General features: G+C 43.6%; 1 protein-coding gene across 1 annotated transcript in view; it reads left to right on the top strand.

The window, feature by feature from the left end:
• Positions 1 to 25769, top strand: part of LOC146870109 (uncharacterized) — a 510959-nt gene extending 485190 nt beyond the window's left edge. The window contains exons 7-9 of the mRNA XM_085640923.1: positions 5540 to 5627; positions 9290 to 10320; positions 25633 to 25769. Of these exons, the coding sequence (XP_085497049.1) occupies positions 5540 to 5627; positions 9290 to 10320; positions 25633 to 25756 (1243 nt within the window). The 3' untranslated portion in view covers positions 25757 to 25769. The remainder of the gene's footprint in view (positions 1 to 5539; positions 5628 to 9289; positions 10321 to 25632) is intronic.
• Positions 25770 to 26341: the final 572 nt, after the last annotated feature.

Below are 26341 nucleotides of genomic sequence, written 5' to 3'. Positions count from 1 at the left end.
CTCTGCAGCTTCAGCATAAAGTTTTGAAAAGTGGTCCCACCAAGTCTGGCTGCCTATATGATTTGGAATAGAAACAGTACCTGCCCTATTTTTGGTGTTAATTAGTGACCAAAAGGAGGCGGGGTTTCTCTCAGTAGCTGCTATTTTTAACTTATCCCAATGTGCTTCCTCCCAAGCCCGTTTAGCTAATGTCAAAGATGAATTGTAATCTTTCCTCGCTAATTTAACCCTAGTAATGTTTTTATCTTTGACAGCAGCTATTAGTGCTTTTCTTTTCTCTTTACAGGATCCTGTAAACCAAGGATTGGGGTTATTTTTTTGAGGTTTCTTTTTTCCTAAGCTGACGCTTCCTGCAAACTGTTCTCCAATCATACATATGGTTTCCTGATGGATTATGGGAATCGTGTCCCTCGTCTGGGACGAGGCCATAGCTGTCTCGAGATCTCTCATTTTTTCTACAAATATTGAGGAGATAAGGGTGATCTTTTTTTTCATCTCCTAATACCCTGGGCCACCTTAGTCGTCTACCACAATTAGAAAGTGTTACCTCTTTAGAAAAAAAGGAGTCCGCTCTACATGCAGATCGGTTTAACGGCAAAACTGCCCAATGGTTCTGCAAAGTTAGGGATAGGGGATTATGATCACTATCTACAGTAGGGCTTACCTCCATATCGACTACATTTTCCCAGAGACGTAGGTCCACCAAGATGTAGTCGATACGGGATGGACATGACAATTTATTGAAAGTGTTCGCCCCCTTAGGGTCTGACAAAGTTCTTCCATTCACGGCTCTTAGGCCGTGTTCCAGAGTGAGGGCGTTCATTTGCGTAACAATCTCTGTCCATTTTCTGATTGGAGTCAAAGATAGGGGTGGTATTCCCCATTTGTTGTTCTCTTTAGATAAATTCAAGGGGTCCTCATCGCTCAGGGTCTCAAATGTACAATTAAAGTCCCCGGCTATGATAGTTTTTGAGGTGGGTGGACATTTTGCTAGAAGGAGTTCTAATTGACTTAAAATGGGCGACGACCTGCCACTCACTGTACCCCTAATATAAACATTGAAGAGATCAAGGGATTCTCCGTTTTTTAGGCTCTTTAGGGAAAGCCACATGATGTCGTTGCTTTTGCTTTCTTGGAAAGTGACAGACCACCCCAAATCAAGGTTAATCCATATTAGGAGGCCTCCAGAGGGTCTTCCCTTACAGCTAGAGGTTGCGGGAATAAAGTAAGTGGCATATCCTGTAAGGAAGAGCGCTTTGGTGCTCCATGTCTCCTGGAAAACACAGACATCGTGCATACCCACAAACTTGACCCATGATGGTATGGTCATGTTTTTATTGAGGCCTACTATGTTCCAGGACAATATTTTCAGTTTGTTCATCGGACAAAGAGATAGGCTGGCGGGATTAGTTAAATTGTGCTGAGCTTGTGTTGTCGGGTGGTATTAAAGTCTCGAATGACATAAGGGAGAAGTACCCTGGGCGGCGGGGCTTATACTATTTGTATTCTGGACTAAGTAGGGTACAGAGAGTCAATCATTTCTATCTAAAGAGGATAAGGGTCCTCCCTTTAGGGAAATATTATGTGGTGTCAAAGTGCATCGCCTAAACTGGATTCCAGAGGGATCTGGGGAGGAGGTTCTGTATTCTAATTTAACCAAATTCTCAACCAATAGGGCGTCCACCAAAGTTAATTCGATCATATCCAGATTGGAATCAGGGGTAGGACGTCTCTTGGCTTTCACGATGTCTTCCCTAATAATGGAACGACACCCTCGGACATGACGAATCCAGTGAATCGATTTATTGATTAATGAATCACTGGACTTGTGATGGCCAGAAATGGGTATTTTGGGGACATTAGTCATAAGGATAATGTTTGAGAATTTCTGACCAGGGCCATTTTGGTCCTGATCCGAAAAAGGACTGGGAGTCTCCTGAGTCCCTAGGTTCAATGTTCTAGACTTAGGGCCTAAATATTGCCTGCCCCCCCAATTTGGGGTGATAATACGATCTTTGTGGATAATCTTGGCCGCTTCCCCATCCCCCCTAGAATGTTGCATCAAAGTATCTTCCCCAGCTAGAGTATTTTTTCTCATACCCCCACCAGTGGGAACTAGATCTTTTTCATTAATGGTATGGTGTGGGTTCTCAGAACGTGTGGATTGGGTAGGGACCAAGAGGTCCATTAATAGACCCCTTATACTCAAAACCTCTCCTCTGAGTTCCTTAATCACCCTTTCTAGTTCTCCTATGGTGTGGCTACAAGTGCAACAGTGACCCAGGGTGGAATGCTCCGGAACAAGCACTGAAGAGGAGGAATCATGATTATCACTGATTGAAACTAAGGGGGCAAATCTATTGGAACAGATAACAATAGGGTTAAGTTCCCTACGTATCTCATCCTCTATCTGAACAGCCCCCTCATTATTTTCATGTGATTCCACAGGCACATAGGGGTCGCCAACAACCCGCTTTGTCCCACCCTTTTTGGATTTAAGAAATAACTGTGGTATCACTATATTTTTCAAGGAAGGTGCAGAAGGGTTTCTAATAGATTCTTCTACGTTGGGGCTTGGAGCATTATCTAATATGCTTTCGCACTCTTCATTGACAGTGTCAATTCTGTCCATCACACAGTTAGCTGCAGCACTTTTGGTCGATTTCTTTTGCCTCTTTTTCTTGCTTTGATTTAGGATAGGACCATTTTGGCCAACCATTTCCTCCATTACTTTCCTGTTCCCCATCAAACCTAAATAATACCCCAAAACAGCCCCGCCAAAAATTGAAAACAATCCCCACAATATAAACACAGTAAAAAGGTGAACCCTGTGACTCCCGTAGAATACAAGGCCCGACTAATGGGTCAGGTGGGGGAATTCCAAGCATTTTAAGGCAAAATAATAAAACACAGGAACAGTACCAGATAAAACCGTAGAGTCCGGGCCCAGCCCTGCCTCAGTCTGCCTCAGACGGCCCGCCCTTTGCCCGGGCTTAGTCCGGCTCGTCCTGCGCGTGTCCTCGCGGGACGAGGGACCGAGCCCACCTTTAAGCGCCTCCTGGCACGTGGTTCTGTGGCGTCCTGCCCCTAGGGATGATGGGAGTTGTGGTCCGGCGGAGCCAAGCCCGGCCGACCGAGTCCAGTATCCAGAGGAGCCCCGGTGAGTTATAGGCAGCGGTTGTAGGGGGCGGAGCCAAGCCCAGCCCCAGGAGAGCAGGAGACACCAACTTCAAGCCGCCAGCAGGAAACAGCAGCGCACCACTTTCACCCACTGGATTCAAAGCAGAAACTTCAGTCAATGAAATCAGTAAGGATAAGGCGTCGATCAAATCCAATCATGTACTCCACTAAATATTCACGCGGTGGGGTTCCGATCTGTGAATCAGGAAGACTCTTTTTGAATAGGAGTGATCGTTTGTTCAGAAGATCTCCGCCAGCCGGTGGAGTCTTTTCACAAGAACACGTCTGACATCCACCAGCCGGTTGGAATCTCGTGTTAGAGCCTTCACGTAATGTTCAAAGTCGACAATGAAGGTCGTCTTACTGTGGAATTAAGAAAACTATTTCAGAATACAGGGGTAATGTGCAGGCAATATTAATTGCGTGCGCATTTGGTCTGGGCTCTCCCCTTCAAAGGAGCAGCGCGCATCCGTCTGTCAGCTTCTGGACATTTAAGTCTATATATATATATATATACAGAAACGACTCTAATTGGATTATAACTTTCTCTGCTGATTTGATAGCCACAATAATAGCGCTGACTCTTATTTGAAATCAATATATACTTGGAGAAAATAGAGGGGAGATAAAACACTATGGGAATCGTAATATAGTATCACACAATAAACATCATAGGTTCATGGGTCCTAATTAGTAATATCCTGTCTTTTAGTTCTTACAAGCACATCCAAATATCATTAAAATATTGGAAGGAGACACCTCACCCACATTATAGTGGCATGTTTTATCATTGGTATCCCTTCCCCTCGAGGTGGGTAAATACCCCTGAAGGGACTTGACCAGTTGTGGAAGTTTAGGCATAAAACGAGGAGAGTTAGGTAAACTTACCTTTACCCACCCTTGATTTATGTGTGGTTTCAGGGAAGTCTTCCTCTTGGTGTCCATAAACTAATAACAACCCTAAGTGCGGTATTCCGGTTCCATCACTCTGTTGTGAGAGTGGGTAGGCCGCATCAAACCATTCACATCTATTACGAATCATCCAACTCATGTATTAGAAATCTAGAGATATGCAGTAAGATATTACCCTGACGAAGGCCCCTGACCTTACCAGGCACCTGAATAGATCGAAATATGTTGGTATGATGATGTACTCCCATGTTTTTTTTTTTATTATTAAAACTAAATATGTATAGAAGTAAAATAGTTATCCGGTGTTGTAGTTTTTTTTTTATAGCAGTAAAAGATTGGTTAGGAAGTCATAGTATAAACCAGGTATGAATGGAATGAACATTAAATATTTAATATGAAGACATAATCACAATTGTAGTGCAAACTTTTTTTGAAGTTGACTCAAGTTCATTGCACACAACACTTCTAAGCAAGAAGCTGTAGAATGCAATGCATGCTCTCATGCAGGTTGGTTTAGCATACTTGGTACCAGATTACATAAATTGCACCTATATCCTGCGCGTTTGCACCCATGGCAGGTAACTTTTCTATTGTACAGTTTTGTGCTGACAATCCTATTTGGAGAGCATAACAAATAATAAGCGCAGCCGCATTGTGCAAACCATTGGGAAGCTTAAAGCAAGACTCCATCTGTTAACTTTATTTTTTTGTGTGAAAATTTCGATGATTGTTTTCTTTTTCTCATTTTGTGTCTTTAATTTGATGTTTAATTTTAAATTCTAAAGCAAACTCCAGGTATCAATACCAAAAGGGAAGATTATTGCGCTACCAATAAGTAAAATAAATGATATGCTCTAAAAGCATACCATTATGCTAGTTGGAAATTGAAGTATTCTTTTAGGCATTAATTGCTGTATGATCTTTTCAAATAAATACCACATTTACATTTAGTTTGTTTCACTCACAGCCATAGTGGGGTCGTGAGGGCTCACCCCTAGATAGTGATACACAACGGACATGTGAAGACAGCATTAGACCCAACTGACCAGTGCAAAACAACACTTCGTGGCAGCTTTAAGTCCAAACGTGCCTGCCAATGGAGCAAATTTACAAAGCACCGGAACCATTTGTGTAATCTGGCCTTTAAGCAACCTGTAATGGCCAGATACATTTATGGTGCAACATAAAGTCAGAAAGCCATAACTTGATGGGCCAATGAGAATACTGCATTCTATATCTTTTCTTTTTTAAATGACAATAGATATGGCAGTATAATCAATTAATTAACCATTAAAACCAAATCTAATTTAACTAGAGACAAACGTGTTAGCATGACTTTCTGGCATTAGTTTAGTTCTAGATATCACTTATAGAATAAATGTCTAACATTCATCCCGCCTCCAGATTAACTTTTCATTGGATTATCATGTTTTTTTAACCTCTTTAGGGTCGCTGGAAACACTGCACTAAATCGCGACATCTACAGATCTGTCAGCGCACAAATCAAGAAGAACTTTGCAAGGCGCAAATGGAAGGTACATTCTGCTTTATTTGACCCGCTTAAGGGGGTTTCTCAGAATCTTCCAATGTAGCAACTATTTTAGAAAGCCACCGGGGACCATTACACAAATACTACTGTGGTGTGGTAACACTCAAAGTTAATACCATGACGTGCGGAGGAACCTAGGGTGACGAACCATCCGGATTTCTGCAGGATTGTCCCACATTAGAAGTGTCTTTCATTTTTTCTGGTGCAGAATTCAGGGGCATAGCTTCAATTGGTGCAGCAGGTGCAGTGACTCCGGGGCCCAGAGGCTTGAGTGGCACACTAAACCCTGATTAGTGCTGTATTTCAGCACTAGGGCCCATGATACACTGGCTATGTCTCTTCCAGGATGCTAAATATCCTGCTTTTTCTCCTCACTGGATGATGCAGGATAATTGACTTGCGAATCCCTTTACAAAGACAGAGTCATCTGGCCAAGTCGTTCATCAAGCAGGAGCTTGTAAAACAAAGGTCTGGCTAGTAAATGTCCCGCAGACTAGCACCACTTCCCAGTTCTGACACTGAACGGGTAGGAGAGCATGAAGGGACAGCATCTGCTGACATGGAAGTTGGGAGGTGGACCTACCACACAGAATGTTTCTTGTACAGGATGCTTTAGAACCCATTTACCCTGAGAGGGTCTAGTACCAAGAAATGTGAAAATCTGTAGTCAAGGGCCCTGAACCCACAATGAAGTGGCCCTAAATCTAAAGCCATTACCTTAGCCAGATTCAGTTAATTGTCAGAGAGCCCTGGAAGACTGAGGAGACGAGTCACAAAAGCATTTATGAATATAGAGAGGAATACTACAGGAATACTGTTTTGCATACATTTGCATCCCTTTCTGAATCATCTCGGAAACGTCCAACTCTCTATTAGTAAAAGTGAATAGAGAGCGCAGTTCTTTCTACTTATACTAACTGCATATGAATATAACCAAAATATTCCCATATTAGAAGTTTGGGACCATTTTACAAAGGCATGCAAGATTACGTAAAAGAGTACTATAGGAGTGCTACATAAAGTACTCGAAAAAGCCTTTGTGCCTAGGCCTCAAATTGTTCTGACTGAGACTGACCAATTCTGCTGTCTGTAAAAAAGAAAATAGAACTAAGGGCCATATTATCAAGGAACGGCGATAACATTATCGCCGCTTTAGTGGCAGAAAACTGCCGCTAAAACGGCGATAATGGGCTTGATAATATGCTCTATGGAATTCCAATTGAAGCCCATGTTAGATGTGAAGGACATCTAACATGGGCTTCAATTGGAATTCCATAGAGCATATTATCAAGCCCATTATCGCCGTTTTAGCGGCAGTTTCCTGCCGCTAAAACGGCGATAATGGGCTTGATTCCAATTGAAGCCCATGTTAGATGTGAAGGACATCTAACCTGAGCTTCAATTGGAATTCCATAGAGCATATTATCAAGCCCATTATCGCCGTTTTAGCGGCAGTTTCCTGCCGCTAAAACGGCGATAATGGGCTTGATTCCAATTGAAGCCCATGTTAGATGTGAAGGACATCTAACCTGAGCTTCAATTGGAATTCCATAGAGCATATTATCAAGCCCATTATCGCCGTTTTAGCGGCAGTTTCCTGCCGCTAAAACGGCGATAATTTTATCGCCTGGCTTGATAATATGCCCCATAGTGTTTCGTTCTACAAAGTAAGTGGCGCACCCTGTGGTCATTACATGCAAGCTACCCTTTAGCTGGCCGTGAGAATATGAAGAAAGAAGGAAAACCACGCTGGGTGCTTGTCCTGGGGAAAATGCCTTGGTGTTCATTACCTATTTCTAGCCTGTTTCAAAGTTCTCACATTACAGCAGTTAAGGGGAAAATGCATGTGAAGAAAGTGATTACTTGTAATCAAAGTATATGAGAACGTAGGGAAACCAGAATTTCAAAGACGGCCTTCTGGGTTCAGGGCCAGTAACTTCCCCTCTTATATCACATTTTAGGGAGTAGAGCAGGACGCTGAGTATTGTCTCGATCATGGTAATGTTCACTCTGCAGTGGGCACTATTTTAATTTTCTTACCACATTCATACTGGTAGTTTTTTGCCTCATTCTAAGCACCTTCAATCTTTGCACTAAATCTGAGCAGATGAATGAATTAAAACGCAGTTGCACACAATTTGTTTGCATGGGTTGGAGTGATTTGAGCTCAGAAGCTTGTAATATTGCATATTAGTCATAGTTGATCAACTCAGATATGTATCGCCTCAGATAAACCCAGTCTTGTGAAATTGCAGTCTTGTTTATTTGCTCAGATATATATCTTTTAAAAGAATTATTAGTCATGAGACTTTATTATATTGTATGAACATTAGTAATGTGTCAATCAATGTGAAAAGAAAAATGAAACAATTTCATCTCTAAAATCGGTCGGTGTTCATTTATCAAAGTTTTAATCACCTGTGGTAGAGATACGACCTGGTCTTCATCCAGCAAGACAGAGGTAATGGTAATGAGCAGAAAAACCTGATTTAGGAAAGAAAGAGGAGCAGCACGCCAGAGTTAAGTAGTTGATGAAAATTGTATCAAACAGTATCCGAGGGGAAGCAATACTTGAGTATAGTGCACTCACCACGCTTGCCTGATACCACAGATAATTCTACTCCTAAATTATTAGAGCATTAACATGGGCAACATCGTTTCCAAATTATTAAAGCAGCTATGCAGGTTTGCTTCTGCTGTTTCTTTTTCGGCGGTAATTGAACACTGGTACAGGATGTCCAGTGGTAGCTTACCATTACCGCTCACTGTCCTGTACTACCTAATCTAAAATCGACTGCGCTAACCTGGCTGAAGTACTTTTATTTATTTATTAGCATTGCTGCCGATTGATACACAGTGAACCACTCCCACTTCACAGGGACACTGCTGCTGCCAACTGTGTCTTAATGACACACGACAGCTGTAGTGAGTAGACTGTAGTGAGAGATGGGTAGAGGAACAGGATCAAAGAAAGTAACTGGAGGAAGAAGAGTTGGAGCTGCCAAAGAAGGGAGAGGTTAAGAGAGACAAGAAGGGAGAGAGGACCAAAATGGCAGGAGGGAAAGAGACAGGAGGAGAATTTAAGAAGGACGGCATGTTGGATGTGAGCAAAGAAGAAGGAAAACAAGCAGAGGGGAGCGGAGAATAAAGAAAAGCGGATGTGAGAGGCAGAGCGGGATGGAGTGAGGCAGGAGGCCATGAAGGAAGTAAGGGGAAGGAAAGCTGAAAGTAATTATTGAGTACTGATTCCGTAACCTTTTCGGACAATGCTACTTTGCACATAAGCGCTATTTTGCACCTCATGAAATGAGGCACACATCAGCCCTTTCTCCCCTTTCATTTTGCTTCAGTCAGTGTTGTCTGCATGATGAAAATACAAACCTTGATTTCTGCTGCTAACAGACGGGAATGCCTTCCCCAAAAGGAAATGCAGCAGCACATTAGCTCGTCCTGAAATGTGTAACATGGCGGTAAATGAAGCACTTTATGCAATTTACCAAGACTGGATTTATGCATCTGGCAGGTGCTCTTTCAAATGCACATATAATCTTAATTCCCTTAGTTATCTGTCTGAAAAAATATTTCTTTAAACAGTGAGTGATCAGGTGCTATCCAGCTCTTACTAATAGTATACTGTTCCATTCACAGCAAGCTTTCAATGCTGCAACAGTATTGTACCATATGAAAAAGCTCCACATGAACAGCGCCAATAAAGGACTAGCACCTATTGCGGAGGTGAAGAATGGATTCCCTACAATCAAAGTGTCAGAAGCGACAAGGCCCAATACTCCTGATACCACTAGTGAAGACAGATCTGGTCAGGAAAACAACAGGTTGCGTCCAACAAAAACCACTGTGTTGCCTACGCAAGCAACTTCTCCAAAGACAACAATGGGAACATGTTCTTTGCACAAAGAAGCCCCCCTACAGACCTGCTTCCAAAAGGAACTTCCACCAATCAGTGCTGGACAAAGAAGCTCATTTACAACAAATACCTCCCAGAAAAGTTCAAGCCAAGGGGGTGAGAGTGAAAAGGTCTCCCATGAAAACAAGAGTGCTCCTGGTGGCAGTCCAGTGTCAAAGAGTGCTGCTCAAACCAGCTCCTACCAAACAAATACTGCTAATGACAATCATGTCCAAAGCAGTGCTGCTTCAGCCAGCCCCATCCAGAAGGGAATGTGTGAAGCCACAGCTCTTCAGCGGAATGCTCCACAAGCGAGCCCCATTCAACCAAACACTGGTCAAACGAACATTCCTGCAAATGATGGTGCCCCCAAGAGCACTGCCCAAAGCAAGTCTGGTCAAGCTGGAACTGCTGATGTAACTCCAGTCCAAAGAGACAATTGCCAAAATGGCCCTGCTCAAAGTGACAATGGTTCAAATAGTCCAGTTCGTAGCGTACCCACCCAAAAAAACTCCGTTAAGAACAGCCCTACTCAAAAGAACTCTGTACAAAAAAACAGCAACCACGAAGCCCCCAGCATTGATATTGAGGAGGGAAAGTCTCGGAATGAGTCTAATAAGGATGTGCAAATCAATGTAGGGATCCACTCCTCTGCAAACCAAGGCACAGCTCATGAGGAGTTTTGCAACTGCAGCTCTCCAGACCAGTCAACACAGAAGGGGAAGCACACATCCTGTTCCGATTCTGGGCTTTTGAAGAAGGTCAACAAAAAACAGTATGTAGACAATTCTAAAATCAGCCTTTTTCATCATTTACTTAAAACCTGGGAGATAACTAAAACAAATCCCATGTTTTTACTTGAACAATCTTTTATTGCAATTGTATATACACATTGATTCTGGAATGGGACATTTTTAAATATGGAATGATTTTCGACAATATAGTTCTCACTTGTAATTAACAGAGAACCCTTTACCATATTGAAGAAACCGTAAAAAAATCAGTTGTTGGTTGAATGTGCAAATGTATTTATTAAAAACTGCGAATCACAGAGAAATCGAGCAGGGTTCCCCCAGCTTCAGCATAGGAGTCGAGCTTTTGAGACAAGGCAGCACACAGATTTATACTGTATTTTTTAAGTTCCTTGAATCCATTATATGTACATATGTTTCACTATCTTAACAACCACGAGCTGTGATGAGCTTATTGGAGGAAGAGAATCCAAAAGCAAACAGCCTCCTCAAGTGTCAATGTGCACATTTTCAGGGCTATTCATGAAGGTAACTTACGACAGTGAGTAATTTACACGTGCAATTTACTCCTACCCTTTTAAGTTAATACTTTTGGCTATCCACAAAATCCAAGCGTAAAGTTATTAAAAAGTGTAGACTTACATGTCTCCATTCCCTGAAAAAGAGGGCAGATCCAAACTTACTAGTGTAAGTTACTGCTGACAAAAGAAACAACTGTAGTAAGTCGAGTTCATCACTTGGCCAACCACTGATACTGAAACTCGTTCCCATGGAAAATAATGGTGACATGGACTTAAAATAAAACCCGGTAGGAAACAACATTCAATACAATTAAATCATCTAAATGTACACAATAAAACATTTATTATTTAATTCTAAAATAGTTGAAAACATTTTTTATTTAAAAATGAATGTAAGATTAAATTGTAATGAAACATAAGTATTTTTTTGATTAATTCTAAACATCACTTTTAATATTTATTAATGCACAATAATTTTTTTATTTAAAGCAGGAGTTAATTTTTTAATTTGAACTTCAGAAAAATAATGTTTATCTAATTTAATATATTTCAATTAATTTAAGTTTTAAATCAAAATTAATTTAATTGTGCTGTAGCATTTTCTATTTTGTGCTTCAAATAGAATCAATATATAACATTAATTTAAATTAATACGTGCACCCAGCTGTTGGCCCGCTCCTGGTACGGGCGCTGACAAAGCTGGGACAAAGCCAAGACTAAGCCAGGGCCAGCTAGGACTAACTTGGACTATAACAGGCAGCCGCTGGTCGCTGAACATCGACAGTAAAAAGAGCTAAAGCCTTAATATAGAACTTGAAAAACCAGAGAGCAAATCTGGAGAGAGAGACGGCAGCAGCAGCGGAGTAGCGCTGAGTGGAACGGCACGGCAGTGAGGAAAACGAAGACCCGCCTGACCCGCCTGACGCCTTCCATACCTGCTGAACTGCTGTGTTGCTGGTGTACGTGTTGTCCCTGCGGCGCTCCTGGTGGGGAGTGTTTGCCTTGCTGCTCCTCCATTGTTGTGCGGCGGCCGGTTTTACCGCATACCCACTGTCTGGCTTCAGTTGGGGGCGCGGCAGGTTACCTTGGGTCACAGTGGGAGCTGCCCGGTCGCCTATCTGCCTATCTGCACGCCGGCAGATTGTTCTTCGGCCCGCTGCCGGACTGTCAGACTGTGGTGGAGGCCGTGGCAGGAGCACGGAGTTTTGGTTTTGTGATTTCATTGCGTACCACTGCCGTCTGGACTTCCTCTCCGCTTCTGTGACAGCACCCGAGCCCCAGCACCTTCAGCAAGAGTCAGATAAGTGCTTGAAGCATGGGCTCGGTGCTCCTGATTCTAATCTAATTTAAATTACTTTTATACCTTGACTTTGACTTGACTTGACTCTGACACAGACAATCCGCTTTGCACAAACCAACCTTCAGCATGAAATTGTGATCATATCCAGGAATTGTGACTTGTTCTTTGGTGCCTCCTTACCTCACCAGCATTGCCAGGGCTTTGGGTCCGCGTTCGCTGCTTGTCTCCCTCCTGCCGCCGCCATTCCAACGCGGCCGCTGCTTGGAGGGGGACTACATCTCCCAGCATCCCTAGCGGCGGAAGAGGAAGCCGCTTCCTGCAGTCTCGCGCCTGGAGGCGCATAAATAATAGCTGGGCTACCGCCTCGCGGGCCCGTTTAAGCCCGTTAAAGACCGGGCAAGACTGGACTGGGCCCCCCCTCTTATATTTTCTTAAAGATCTACTGCCCTGCCACTTGCTATATTCCTTTCAACTGCTGAACTGTAATCTGCTAACTGTTTGGATTTGCTTCCTGGCTGTCCACATTGTTGTATCCTTGACATGATGACTAGGGGTAGAAGGAGCAAAACTGCACATGGGGCAGTGCACGCATCTGGCCCAATCGACCAATATATTACTAGGGCAAACGAAGCGATTAATCAAGGTATTTCACTCTTGGAGCGTAGGGTTTCCCAGGATTTGGCTTTAGCAAGGCGATCTTCTATAGGCCCTTTGGCACTAGCCAAGACACCCACAATCCCAAGGGATATTAGGCCCCTAATTGAAGTTCAGGCTGAAACTCATGGTGTGCCAAATATGGTTGATCTTTCGGCATCTCTGGCTTTCTCGGACATGCAATCAAGTGAGGCACTTGAGAGGACGCCTAAACTTTTTACGAGCCCAAGGCAGGAGGTCCCCATTATCGATCACTCAAGGGGGAAGAGGGAGGGTGCCATCCCAAAACGGAAGAAGCCTAGGGAAGGGAAAAAATGTAAACGCAAAACCAATAAAAAACCCACCACTAGTCGGACGCAAAGCAAAAGTGCATTTACACAGAGTGGCTCAACCAACATAGCTACGGATATAGCAGCCCCCTCCTCGAATCCAATTGATCCCAGTGAGCTTGTTAGTTTGGGTGAGGGATGCAAAGTCTGTGAGGCTAATAACCTACTTCTATGTAGATTAGGAGAACTTATTAAAGTTTATATGCAACCCATAGAAATATCTCTTTCTAATATTGAAAAACAGATAGCCTCTATGAATACATCTCCTAAGGCACAGACGGGTGCTGGGTTGGCTAAACCTGGGGAGCCGAAAGCAACTATTTCAACTCTGAGGTCGGAGCGGATAGTGTCGAAAGCACCCTTCAATGAACCGAATACAAAATCTAAGCCACTGCCAGCTGCATTGAAGAAGGTTGTAGAGCCATCTAAATCCCCAGTGCCTGCTGAAATCACGAAAAATATACCACCTAAACCATCAGGGCCAGCGTATAATAACGACAAAAATAGGGGTGAGAGTGGGCACCACATACATTTACCAGTAGAAGCAGACCCATATGTTGTGATTATGACCGGTGTTCCCGAGTTAAGGCCAAACACAGAGGAACCAACGTGGTCCTTAAAAAATAAGGTACAGCATTGGCTGACTACCAATAGACCGCTCCCACCTTTATGCGGTAGTAGGATCCTAATGGTGCGTAGGGTGCCCTGGTTAGGAAGCGAGAAGAAAACGACTCGGGGGGACTGTGTCATAGTTAATTTTGATGACCCGCGTACGGCTGATTATATTTGCCGTCGTGGTATGTGGGCCAAGTATGATGGAATAGAGATGAGAAGGCTCTCCTTCTTCTATCCCCCTACAAATTGTTGCGCTGTTACCCCTGATAGGAGCAGGCCGCAAATAAGTAACTGGAATAAAAGAAGGGAGTGGGATGATTGGCCAGGCCACGAGGGTAGAGATACAGCTTCTTCTGTAGGTTGGAGAGGCATACCACTTGCCAATAGATTTAGCTGCCTAGAAGCAGTGGATTGACCATTATCGTGCACAGGATATGGCCCTGAGGGTAATGAACACACCAGATCCAAACCATCTCAATCTTCAGATAGCTCTATGTCTGAAAAAAGCATAGGCACTAACCATATTACTCCAACCCTGAAGACAATCGATCGAGAAATCTTGCAGGCCCCAGCCCCATGCCCTTGCCCCACTCCTGTATCAGGGCTTAGTATTGTACTGCCTATGTCCTCCACTGATTTTACATCCCCCGTTGCATCCATGCCCTCTATTGAATGCCCAAGTTCCCAAAGAAATGATGCTCATGATTTTTTGGGCACTTTAAAGATCTTAAGCTGGAACCTAGCAGGCATCCATAGGAAATTATGTTTACCAGAGTGGAATGCCTTAGTGGAGGCACATATGATCTGTTTATTCCAGGAGACCTGGAGTACAGAACCACTTTATCGGGTAGGATATGTTACCCACTTTGTCCCTGCAGTAATTCCCAGAAATGGGAAGGGTCGTCCCTCGGGAGGCCTACTCATTTGGGTAAGCATTGCCTTGAATTGCCGCATAGAACCAAAACAAATTAACTGCCCTGATATTTTAGGAATCTCCTTGAGAGGTCCCCAAAGGGGACCTACCCTCGACTTGTTCAATGTATATGCCACAGGTACCAAACATGGCTCTATGTCCCCGACAGTGTCTATTCTTGAAGCGGAATTTAGAGAAAACTCAGCTGGAACTCAAGTCTTGGTTGCGGGAGACTTTGATTGTACTTATGAGCCTCTCACATCAGATGATATTCTTGACCCGGGTGAGGATGATGCTAGATGGGGTATCCCAATTCTAACCATTCCCCCGATCAAAAAATGGTCTCAAACTGCGATCCAGCTGAATGCTCTAACGTTGGAGTTCGGTCTAAGAGCTACTAACGGCCGTACAAGTTCAGACCCCACGGGCGCGGCCACATTCAATAGAGCTAACCATACCTCGAGGATTGATTATATCATGCTAGATTTTTTCCTTTGGGGCTTGGTTCAGGATATGGTAGTCCTGCCTACCGTTGAAAGCGACCACAATTCGCTCTCCTTGTCCCTCAAGAATCCTTGGCCCAATTAAATGATTAAAACATCCCCTAAGCTAGCTCATAAAATCTCTGTCTCCTCCTGCGGAAGACGATTGAAGTGGAATTTGGTTTCAGGGGACGAAACCAAACTTAACACTATCAATGCATTGCTTATTGCATCACAAATGGAGTTGGATATCATCGACCCGGCCCTTCCAATTTCTGGAAGGGTCACATCCATTTTTGAGGGAACCCTTAGGACTATTGGGAATGTATTTTTGAAAAAGGAGCGTGTGGGCAAGAATATGGCAATCCGTAACCCTAGGGGTAAGCATGATTGGTATACATCTGCTTGTAGGCACGCAAAAACGCTTTTGATTAGGGCCATCAAAAGTAAATCCCAAGTAGCGATACATGGAGCTAGGAAAAATTATAAGGAAACCCTGGCAAGTGCAAGAAAGTAGTGGGAACAAGAGTATTGGTGTACCTTAAAAGAGGCAAGCTCTGGGAAAGATTCAGGGCGCTTCTGGGACGCAATTAGAGCCAAAAGTAGACCTGATAGCGACCTTATAACATGTAATATCACCAGTCAAGCGTGGGTCAAACACTTCTCTAAATTGTATACTCGCCAAACTGGTGATATTGCTATAGCTACTTCTAATGATGAACAGGCCTGGGAGGTGGCCCTAGTAAATCCCGACCTTCCAACAAAGAGAGTAGACCATGCAACTGGCACCTTATGTACTATCACGTCCCTTAAAGATTGGGAGGCAGATTTGGCAGATCCCGTTTTTTCTATTAAAGAAGTGGAGTATGCAATCAGCACCATCAGGCCCCAAAAAGCAGCCGGCCCAGATGGCATCCCTGGGGATCTGCTACGCTCAGATATTCCGAAATGGGGTAAATTTATCCATTGCCTGCTTAATGCCATCTATAGGGGTGCACCTATTCCCGCATCTTGGAAAGGGGCGGAGGTTGTCCCTATTTTTAAAAAGGGGGCTAGGGACGACCCGTCCAACTATAGACCTATAAGCCTGCTGGACATAACCCAAAAGGTGGTCGGGAAGGTGTTGTTTGTCAGATTACTACAATGGATCGGTGAAAACAACATCCTTTCCGACTACCAGGCAGGCTTCAGAGTAGGGACTGGCACAATTGAACAAGCATTTAGATTGTTGCTAGTGTACTGGAAGGTGGTGGTCCTGGGCAAGGGCAGTCTCTATCTCGCATTTATCGATTTAAAGACTACCTTTGACCTAGTTCCAAGGGAGACTCTTTGGAGAGTTCTCGCTGACATGGGGGTACCCCACTACATACTATTGCTAATTGTAAGGATGCATGAAAACACCTTTGCCCAGATTAGATGGGGCAGGGACGGAGAGAAAACTCGCAGAATCCTGGTAGAGAGAGGGGTTCGCCAGGGATGTGTTCTAGCTCCCACCCTCTTTTCTTTATACTTCAACGGTGTGGTCGAGCATCTGCTGAAAGATCCTTCAGACGAACCATCCCTGGCGGGGGAACGTATCCCTACCCTCCTCTTCGCGGATGATACACTCTTACTCTCCAAATCCCCAATGGGCCTCCAAAAATTACTAAACAACTTCCAGCTTTTTTGCGTAGAACGGGGCCTGGTAATCAACACTGATAAAACGAAATATCTTGTGATGAACCCCCCTAAAATACCCGTGCGCCCTCCGAGGTTGAATGCCGTACCTTTGGGGAGGGTGGATGTGTTCGATTACCTAGGGATCCGCTTATCGCATAATATGCAGTGGGCTCCTCATCTATGCAAGATGCTGCTAACCCACAAGAGGGTAACAGGGGCTCTTTTGAAGGAGCAGCGCTCCTGTGCAATCAGACCTATAGCCCCTGTTATCGAAATCTATGCAGCAAGAGGAGTAAGCTCCGCTCTTTATGGGGCTGAGCTGTGGGACTCATGCAATACTAGTGAGCTGTCAAGTTCTGAGAGGAAGTTCTGTAGGGCCATTATGTCACTTCCCCAAGGTACCCCTACGACTCCATTAATGCTTGATTTAGGTTGTCGTCCAATTGGTGATATGGCGAAATTTCGCCCCCTACTGTTATGGGCACGGTTGTGGCGAGTCCCGGAGCTAGCTAAATATGCTAAAGGCCTCTCCGAAGTTATGTCACTTCCCGGGTGGCATAGGATAAAATAGTTGAGAGACATGAAAGCTCTCCTGTGCAATCTGGGGCTAAGTACAGCATGGGAAAATAGGTCTTCCCCTCCAAAAGCAACACTTAAGTCTTTATACTGGAACTGGATTGCGACCCAACGGAACACTAACTGCACATTGGGCAGACTCACGGAGGACTTTCTGAAATTCAAGGACTTGCCGATCCGGGAATAATATCTTGATATCATAGAGAGACCTTTTGATAGGACCCTCTACTTTAAATTTAGGTCCGGGACTCTTCCACTTCATGCTTTTACATCTCGGTGGAAACCCCCAGCCCAGACCATAGAATTTTGCCCTTTTTGCATAGCTAGACAAAAGTCTGTGGCGCATTTTTAATTTGAATGCCAGGAGTATGTTCACCCAAGAAGAAGATGGCTTAAGCAATTGTGTCGTTCGTTAGGAACCAGGCATTACACTGAGGCGCTACGCATTTTAATGTCAGAGTCTCGCCCTTTGTATGCTTGTGCCCTTTCAAAATTTTTATCATGGGCATGGTCCATTAGAAGCAAAAGGCTTAAAGAAATTGTTTCATCTGTTCTTAATACCTATTTATGATGTGCTTCTTTCTTTTATTGTAAAAATTGGTTTTTAAGGTTAAACGAAATAAAATTCTTTAACTGTGAAGCTTTTATGATATGTTTTTATCGAAATAAAGCCTTTGACTTGATTTAATATGAATATATTTTTTCAAATGTATTTTAATAGTTACAAAAAAACATTCCCTATACTTTGCTTTAGGGAGCTCTCCACCCTAACTGTACAGTATTCCTATGGTAAAGTATAGGGAAAAGTAAAAATGTTTATTTAACTCAAAATAAATATGTAAAAATATTGTTTTTTTAAATATTAATGTAAATCAATTGTATATATTTATTTTATATGTAGAACAACATAAAAAGGCAGTAATTACTACATTTTCAATTAATTCTTTAAATAAGTTAAATATATTAAATCAAATAAAAATTGTTTTATGAAGTTTAAATGGAATTGTAATTTCTGATTTAAAGTAAAAATATGAAATGTTTTCTAATGCATTCATAATTATTAAAAGTAATGCATAGAATTATTCAAAGTAATTTAATGTAATTTAAATAAAAAATAATGTTACAATAATTCATAATTTAAAAAGAGTTGTTAAAATATTTCCTAATAAAATATTATGTATTGATTTCAGATTCCTGGGTGCATGTCCCTCACTAAACCTCTCCCTAACCCGCCATAAACCACTCCTTAATCGTTCCTCAACCCCTCCCATTTATTATTAAGTATGTATTCCCTTTTCCCAGCCACTCTACCTGGTCCCTCTCACATTTGCCACTATGTATTAAACTTACATGTGTGAGGAATTTCCCATAGAAAATATAGGGAGAGGTGGAGAAGGTGAGTTACACTTGTAAGTTTGTGAATAGCATTTTGTATCACTTTAGTAGTACAAGTATAGTACTAATAAATATTAATAAAAAATGCAATTTGTGAATAGGCCCCATAGTTTAAAACTGCTACAGGTTCTTTAAACTCACGCTTTCAGATGGCAAAACTGCTCCTTACCTTGGCTATGAGATGGGGCCAGCCAATTAACAGGCTTCAGCACTGCAAAGAAAGCATGGCTATTTTACGTTAAATTAATTATGCATTAGGGTGTGCATTTCATGTTTATCTGACAAATCCCTCAAGTTGTTATCCACAGCCCAACCCAAAATGCATGTATAAAATCCAGCATTCGTCCCATTAAATACCTTCTTTACTTCACCATCATGTATCTCCTGAAAATTATGTACATTATCATTTAGTAGTGTTAGCAGCAGAACAAGACACTTCCATGCCTTAAGTAAAACTTCTTATTGGGGCCTTGCAGGCTCAGAAAAGAGAAATATGACGAATTATAAGAACAGCATTCAATATCTTCAATGCCTAATGCCCAAATATACTTTGTCATCCAGACCAAAAGTATCATCATTCTAACTTATGACTGATAGTACTCACATTCTTAACTTTATACTGGATCGGCTCATTTATTTTAAAGAGTTGGCAGGTACGTAAACACAATACTATTCCCAAAAGGTAGAACAGACACCACCTTTTGCAGCCAATATAAAAATTACGAGCTATTCTCTTTTGCAAAAAAACAGTTCTTTAAGCAATCAGTTAAGAGTTTATACCTTCAAGGGCATCAGCATTGGAGTTTGCCACTTCTTTTGGCACCCTAGCCATTTTTTTTTGCCTTTCTTCTGCAAGTTAATAGGGTAAGCGGTCAAGTGGTTAATGGCTCACATTATGTAGCCAGCAAAACAGGAACCATCCTAAAAGTAAAAGATTCTAGAATGTTCATTTACACTACTTTGAGAGAATATCCCACCTGAAGAAAGAAACAGTTCTCAGCAAGTCAACTTGGAAAACAAGACAACTAAAAGAAGGTCCTTGTGCTGGCCTATATTTATATTGCAATGGCTTTGTTCCATAAAAATGTTGTGAAATCCTTTCTCACAAACTGGTCATTTAGCAACAGCAGCCAGAGAAACACACAGGCCCTGGATACAGCCAGGCCCAATGTCGACCGGGCTGCATGGGCTGAAGTTGCTGTGAAGTGGGGGTTTGCAGTCCATGGAGTGTAGGCCACATATCCTGGCTGTACCCAGGCCATCATGTACAGTGCAGGGTGGCCCCCCACAGCAGTTTGGCTGCACGGCCTGTTCCACTACATGTTCTTGAAGGCCAGGGTTGGCAGCCAGAAGCGGGTTGAGGCCCTACAGCCAACCCACTTGTAACATGGTTGAAGGCCCTGCACAGAAGGGGCTGCACGCCCATGGAGGACATCATGCTCTCATAGAAGGTGGATGTAGTATATGTTCAAAAAACCCAGAAATTAACTGAAGAAAATAAGGCAAAAAGTAAGTTGCAGTCTGCTTTGTTTACAACACTTTAATGTCTCTAAAACCTCGGAAATTAAATAAAAAAATATAAAGAACAGTTAGGGTTTTGATTTAAAACTGAAAAAGCGTTGAACGTTGAGTGTCCGGTGGGATACACAATCCACAACTTGCACAACAGCCATGCAAACCATAGTTCGAACACAAAAAGCAATGCTGATGACCCACCAACATTTTTCATAACAATAAGTAAAAATGCCTAAAGTGTAACATAATTAAACAAAAACAGATGCTCAAAGTAGGTAATATTACTACATTCATAGCCTTCTCTTTCATAGAGTTAAGGGTAACATGATATGACATTTTATGTGTAAGATTATATACTACATTTACTGCCTGTAAAATGGGGTTCAAAGGTCCTGAACCTGGGAAGTCTGGGTGCAGGAACATTGGATCAGTTATAATCCTACCCGTGAATAGCCCTCCACCCAATTTATAATCGCGCATTTTGGATCCGAGAACAACAGGAGAACTGTTCTTGGATTATTCAGTTAGACCATAAGGTTTAGCCTGCAGACAATCTACAGTTGCAATTGAAACAGTCAAATTGCTTTCAAGTTAAATTTGCTCTTCTGTTGGCGTGTACTTCTGATTGTTAGTTCTCGCCTAGGCAGCGCATGCGCTGTCTCGTCGAGAGATGCCGCATACAGTATAGCGGGGGAAGATCCACCCACTTTTTGGCCATAAATTTGATTGGCTGCAATGATTAATTCTGCATTTTCATTGTTTTTTACCTTCGTAGTCCTGCCTCCTGACTGCCATGGCGTCCTTTTTGCTCTTCCGAAGCTATCAGCCCCTTTACTTGTAAAACAGATTTATTTCCCTGTCTCTCCCCGTTCCCTCCCGCAGTCTATAACTTGTAGTACCACAACCACGCCCCACCCCCTCCCGTTTGTGCCTTCTTTCATGCCGGCACTTGCATTTAAAATGCAATTGGTCTCGGGTAAATCCAAGCCCTGTTGCGTTTTCAATGCTTGTTTGTCATTTTATTGGTGGATGAATTCGCACTCTTTGTCTCGCAGGCGCGCAATGTCTTACATCGTATGCATGCGCGACAAAACAGTGGCGTTTTTCCAATTCACAGCTGCCCCAGGCGTCTACGAGCAGACGGCGCACCCCTGTTTCTGTTAGAGAGTGGCCGCGAGGGGCAGATCCTCTGGAGACCAGCAGGCTCCAGCCACCGAGCGCTGCACCGCCTCTCAGCCCAGGTCTTGCACCCACCTTGTGCCCATGGTCGCCGGTCGCAGCTGCGTGGTCCGGCGGGTACAACAGCGCGAATGAAAGTTCGCTCTGATTTCAGGTAAGGTACAGGAGGCCCAGAGGACGAAGACAACAGCGGGCCTTTGGATGCCACAGCAGGGCTGGCTAAGAATGAAAAAAAATATGGATTCTCCTGAGCAGATACAACTGGCAGCCCAAGCCCCGCAGGGAAAGCTACAAAGAAAAAACAAATATAGCGAGTTAAGCCTGACATCTGGTACTGCAGGCAAAGACTTCTCAGAGAGATTTACTACACCTTCGTCCATCATTAATAATAATAATAATAATAATAATATGAAATTTATAATGCGCTCAGCTTACCCGGGGGCATCCCGGTGCAACAGACCCGAAGGAGAGACTCAGCTAATCACTACTATGGAAACAAGTGGGTCTTAAGAAGTTTCCTGAATGGTAGAATCTTGGGCTCTGAGCGAATCTTGAGGGGCAGAGAGTTCCAAAGAGAGGCCACTTGCACAGAGAAACGCCTGCCCCCAGAACGAGCTCTTCTTACTCTCGCTAACTGCAAAAGGTGTTTTTGGTCCGAGCGCAGCAGACGTGGGGGTTTGTAAGGACGGGCCATGTTAGCAAGGATGGGGGGGCCTTTGCCATGTAAAATTTTGTGGGCTGTACATAGCGCTTTAAATTTCACCCGCTCCTTCACGGGGAGCCAGTGAAGCGCTTTGAGGGCCGGAGCAGCAGACTGCCTTCTGGGAACATCCATAAGGACTCTCGCAGCTGCGTTTTGCACCTGTTGGAGGGTTTTGAAGGTCGCTTCAGGAGCACCGAGAAACAGCGCATTCCCATAATCGAGCCTCGATAGAATCATGCCACGTATCAACAGCTTCCTTGCTGGATCAGGAAGCAGAGGTAGCACCTTTCGGGCTGATCTCAGTAAACCAAAGCAAACCCCTGCGGTCTTCCTGGCATGAGTCCTGAAGGACAGGTCTTCTTCCAACCATACTCCCAAGGACTTGATCTCCTTCTTGGGGGATGGTGGGTCACCAAGAGACCGGGGCCAGCAGCTCGCAATAATGGAGGGGCTGGAATTGCCCAGGAGCATCAGCTCGGTTTTACCTCCATTAAGCTTTAGGGCGGAGATAGGCATCCAACGATAAACATTGGCAAGGCAGTCGTGTAACACCTCAGGTTGTTCCGCCAGCTGAGTGAGGCCCACCACCAGCTGAGTATCATCAGCGTAACTGACGATCTTCACCCCTGAAGGGGCGACCACTCTTTCAAGTGGAGTCATATATATATTAAATAGGGTAGGGCTCAGCGATGAGCCCTGCGGGACTCCACATTGAAGAGGGGTTAGGGCAGATTGCTCTGACCCTTCCCAGACTTGGTAGAAACGTTCAGAAATAAAAGATCCCAACCATTTCAGGGCCGTCCCTGAGACACCTACCTCTGACAGACGTTGGAGGAGCACCTGATGACTCACGGTGTCAAAGGCAGCACTCAAGTCCAGGAGGATCACTGCCACTGACCCTCCTGTATCTAGAGTGCTCCTTGCCTCCTCCACTACCGCCAGCAAGGCAGTGTCTGTTCCATGGCCGGGGTGAAAACCAGTCTGGGAATCTCCTAGCAGGTGGTTAGACTCAAGGTGGTGAGAGAGCTGCCGGTTGACCAACTTCTCTGCAATTTTAGAAAATCCAGGCAGAAGTGAGATAGGCCTGAAGTTGGTCAAATTGGATGAATCCAGTCCTGGTTTTTTCAATAGGGCTTTCACCACAGCCTTTTTCCATCTCTGGGGCACTATGCCCTGAGCGAGTGAAAGGTTCAAGAGATCAGTCAGAGGAGTTGACAAGGTGTTAGCCACGAGCTTAAGATGTTTTATGGGAACTGGGTCACTCGAGGAGCCACTCTTTATCTCCAACAGGACTTTTATCACCTCCTCTTCCGAGAAGGGGCCTAAAGATGCTAGCTCAATCGAGCGACTTGTGAGGCTAGTGACCGGTTCATGGCTTTGAGGAATAATGGGTAAGGAGGATAAGATTTTCTCTATTTTTGAATGGAAGAAGCTGGCCAGTTCCTCACATTTTTCTTTGGGATTATCATGCAACACTGGAGGGACCGGGGCTTTCAGAAGTTCCTTGAAGATTTTAAACGATTCTCCAGAAGAATTGCTTGCTCTCTCAATCCTGTCGTTAAAGAAAATCTTTTTAGCGTCCTTCAGTGCGCTTTTATATTTCCTCAACTCCCTTTTGTAATTGGCCCGGCTTTCTTCCGTCTGCTCTCTCCTCCAAGCACGTTCCAGCCTTTTACAAGAGGTTCTGATGCACCTAAGTTCGGGGGTATACCAGGGGGCAGAGCCAATTCTTCTCTCCCTGACAAGCCTCCTTTTATTCGGGATCAGTAAGTCCAGAGAGTTAGTCAGCCATTCGCCCAAGAGCTGATCAGCGGTGTTGGGGTCATCTACGGGGGGAGGACAGGTTCTAGCTAGTTCTTCCGCCCAACTGTCCACCGGGAGCTTCGACCAGAGTCGTTCCACAATATGTCGTCTTGGTGCGGGGTCTCTCCGGTTCCCCAGCAACCAGCTAAACGGAATGAGATGGTGATCGGTCCAGGGGAGAGCCAACATCTTGAGAGCCTGTAGGTTCACAGAATTAACAAAAACCGCATCAAGCTGATGACCTCTAGTATGAGTAGCTCCCATATTAACGAGATGTAGGTCCAGTGCCCCGAGCGAACTTAGAATAGATTAATGGTGCATTATTTCCAACTTCGATATAAATTGTAATTACTATTTTATTGCTTTGCATCGCCCGTGAGTGGGCCATTTGCCTCTTTAAATGCAAATAAACTTCGGACATTTGAACTTGAATGAGGGACTGCTTTTCTGCTTCTCTAAAAGAATGCAAGGTTGTGTTTTCTGACCGAGTGGCCCGAGCGTTTGGGTTAGCATCTCTTTCCGAAAGTATTTAGAGCCCGGTTATAGAATCAGGTTTCTCCCACGATGCAATGATCACAATACTAACAGGACACTATAGCAGCCCTACGGGTTTCTTAGCGCTTGGATAAATCCGAGTTGTGTACTATAAAACAAATATCACACTGGGTGATACTAACATCTGTTTTACCACTGCTAACAAATGGCAAAATCTAACGCCCCATGGGCTGTATTGAAGGTAATTCTTGAATAAACAGGTGCATCTAAAGTTGTACACATCTCGCATTGATCTTCGGGCAGTAAGGTTGCTGAAATAGTTAAGGAGAAACTCGGCTTTAAGTTCCTTCATTCCGTCACATCTTGTCTAAGGCCTTAGCGCCTCGAAGCCTCGCTGTGGAAGTTTAATTAAAGGTGGGCAAGCACTTCTTGTATTTGGAAACCATTTAATACTGCACAGTGCAGCGACTGTCCTTGTTCTGACCGCCCTGCATACAATGTGCCAGTAGGTAAACTCTGCTGCCGCCAGAGTTTTGTGTTCACCGGCCCAACCCCCCTAACCCCCCCAGCATCGTCGCTGCCCACCACCCTCTGAAGCCATTGGGGTCCAGACTCTAGGCGCCCCGGAATCACAACATGCCATGGAACACATGTATCTTATTACCCACACTCTGCTCGCGGCTAGAAGCCTAGAATGGTGTGTACATAACATATCAGATAAAGTGCACGGAAGGTGGGGACAGGTGTGCGAGTCCTGTGTGTCTGTTTGCAGAAGTGCACGGAGGATTACCAGCTCCCACAATGGTGAAATATACCATGTTTATGCACCAGGGGTTTTCATTTTACACATCGTTATCAGGTGTGTTAGGCAAATTATCAACCACTTTGCCTGACAATGTGAGAGGCACCGATACCTCTTCAGCTCACTGAGGGCCGCCCAATGCAGCAGCAGTTCAATGCACATTTTAAAAATAAGTACGTGTTTGTAAGATGTCATATATGTGTTGAATGGCTAAACACTTCAAAGGTCCAAAAGGCGAGACCGATTGCATTGCAAATGCTTGTTTTTATTTTGTTATCAGTGGAAGTGATAGAGCAGAAAGCATTTTATATTTGTAACATATCTTCACAGTACTGCCTTGTATATTTCCTTACAATGAAATGTTTGTTTATTAGTATATTGTCTTGTTTTCCAGACCTTTTATCACGGCTGTTACAGCTCCTGTAAAAAACAATAACTTCACTCAGTGTGGTAGCGGGCAAACGGGAGTCTGTGATTGCCACAATGGCTATTTGACTCACTGGTTTTTGTCTTTGTAAGTATCTAAGAATGGTATAGGAATGGTTTTGATTTCAGAAATGTTAAAGGAAACATGTTTTCCTAAGAGTGTATTGAATGTATGCATTCTGGGCCCTCAACTTTATTAAAAGGGACTTCGGTGTGGCACTCATTTCTATCTTTTAGTCTGTTAACAATATATATGTATTTCATCAAAGGTGCAACTACTTTGCCTGTCCTCCCAGTGATATAATTCCTCTATGTTACGTTACTTCAGCCTGTGTAATAACGCATTTGTGTTATCACATAAGCGAAGCAACAACACTGATCAGCCGGGGGAATGAACATCAATGTATTTTCTTCATTTTACATGGCATTAGCGAAATGTATCAGAAGTGTAGATGGATAATGTTGCAGTTTGCAGTGATGAAATATCTTCCTTAAATGCAGTTGATTCCTTAGAGTTTCGAAAGTAAAACCCGTGCCTTTTTCCACTTTCCATTTCAGTCATACACGAAGCCAATATTATTAAAACGTCCTATAAACCCAAACATAGGGCCTGATTACAATGACGGTGGGACCACCGTCATAGTAATACTGGTTGTCACCCGCCACATTAGGATTGC

Source organism: Triturus cristatus, chromosome 1_1 (genome assembly GCF_964204655.1).
Source record: "Triturus cristatus chromosome 1_1, aTriCri1.1, whole genome shotgun sequence".
Taxonomy (NCBI): domain Eukaryota; kingdom Metazoa; phylum Chordata; class Amphibia; order Caudata; family Salamandridae; genus Triturus; species Triturus cristatus.
This window is presented reverse-complemented; position numbering and strand designations above follow the sequence as displayed.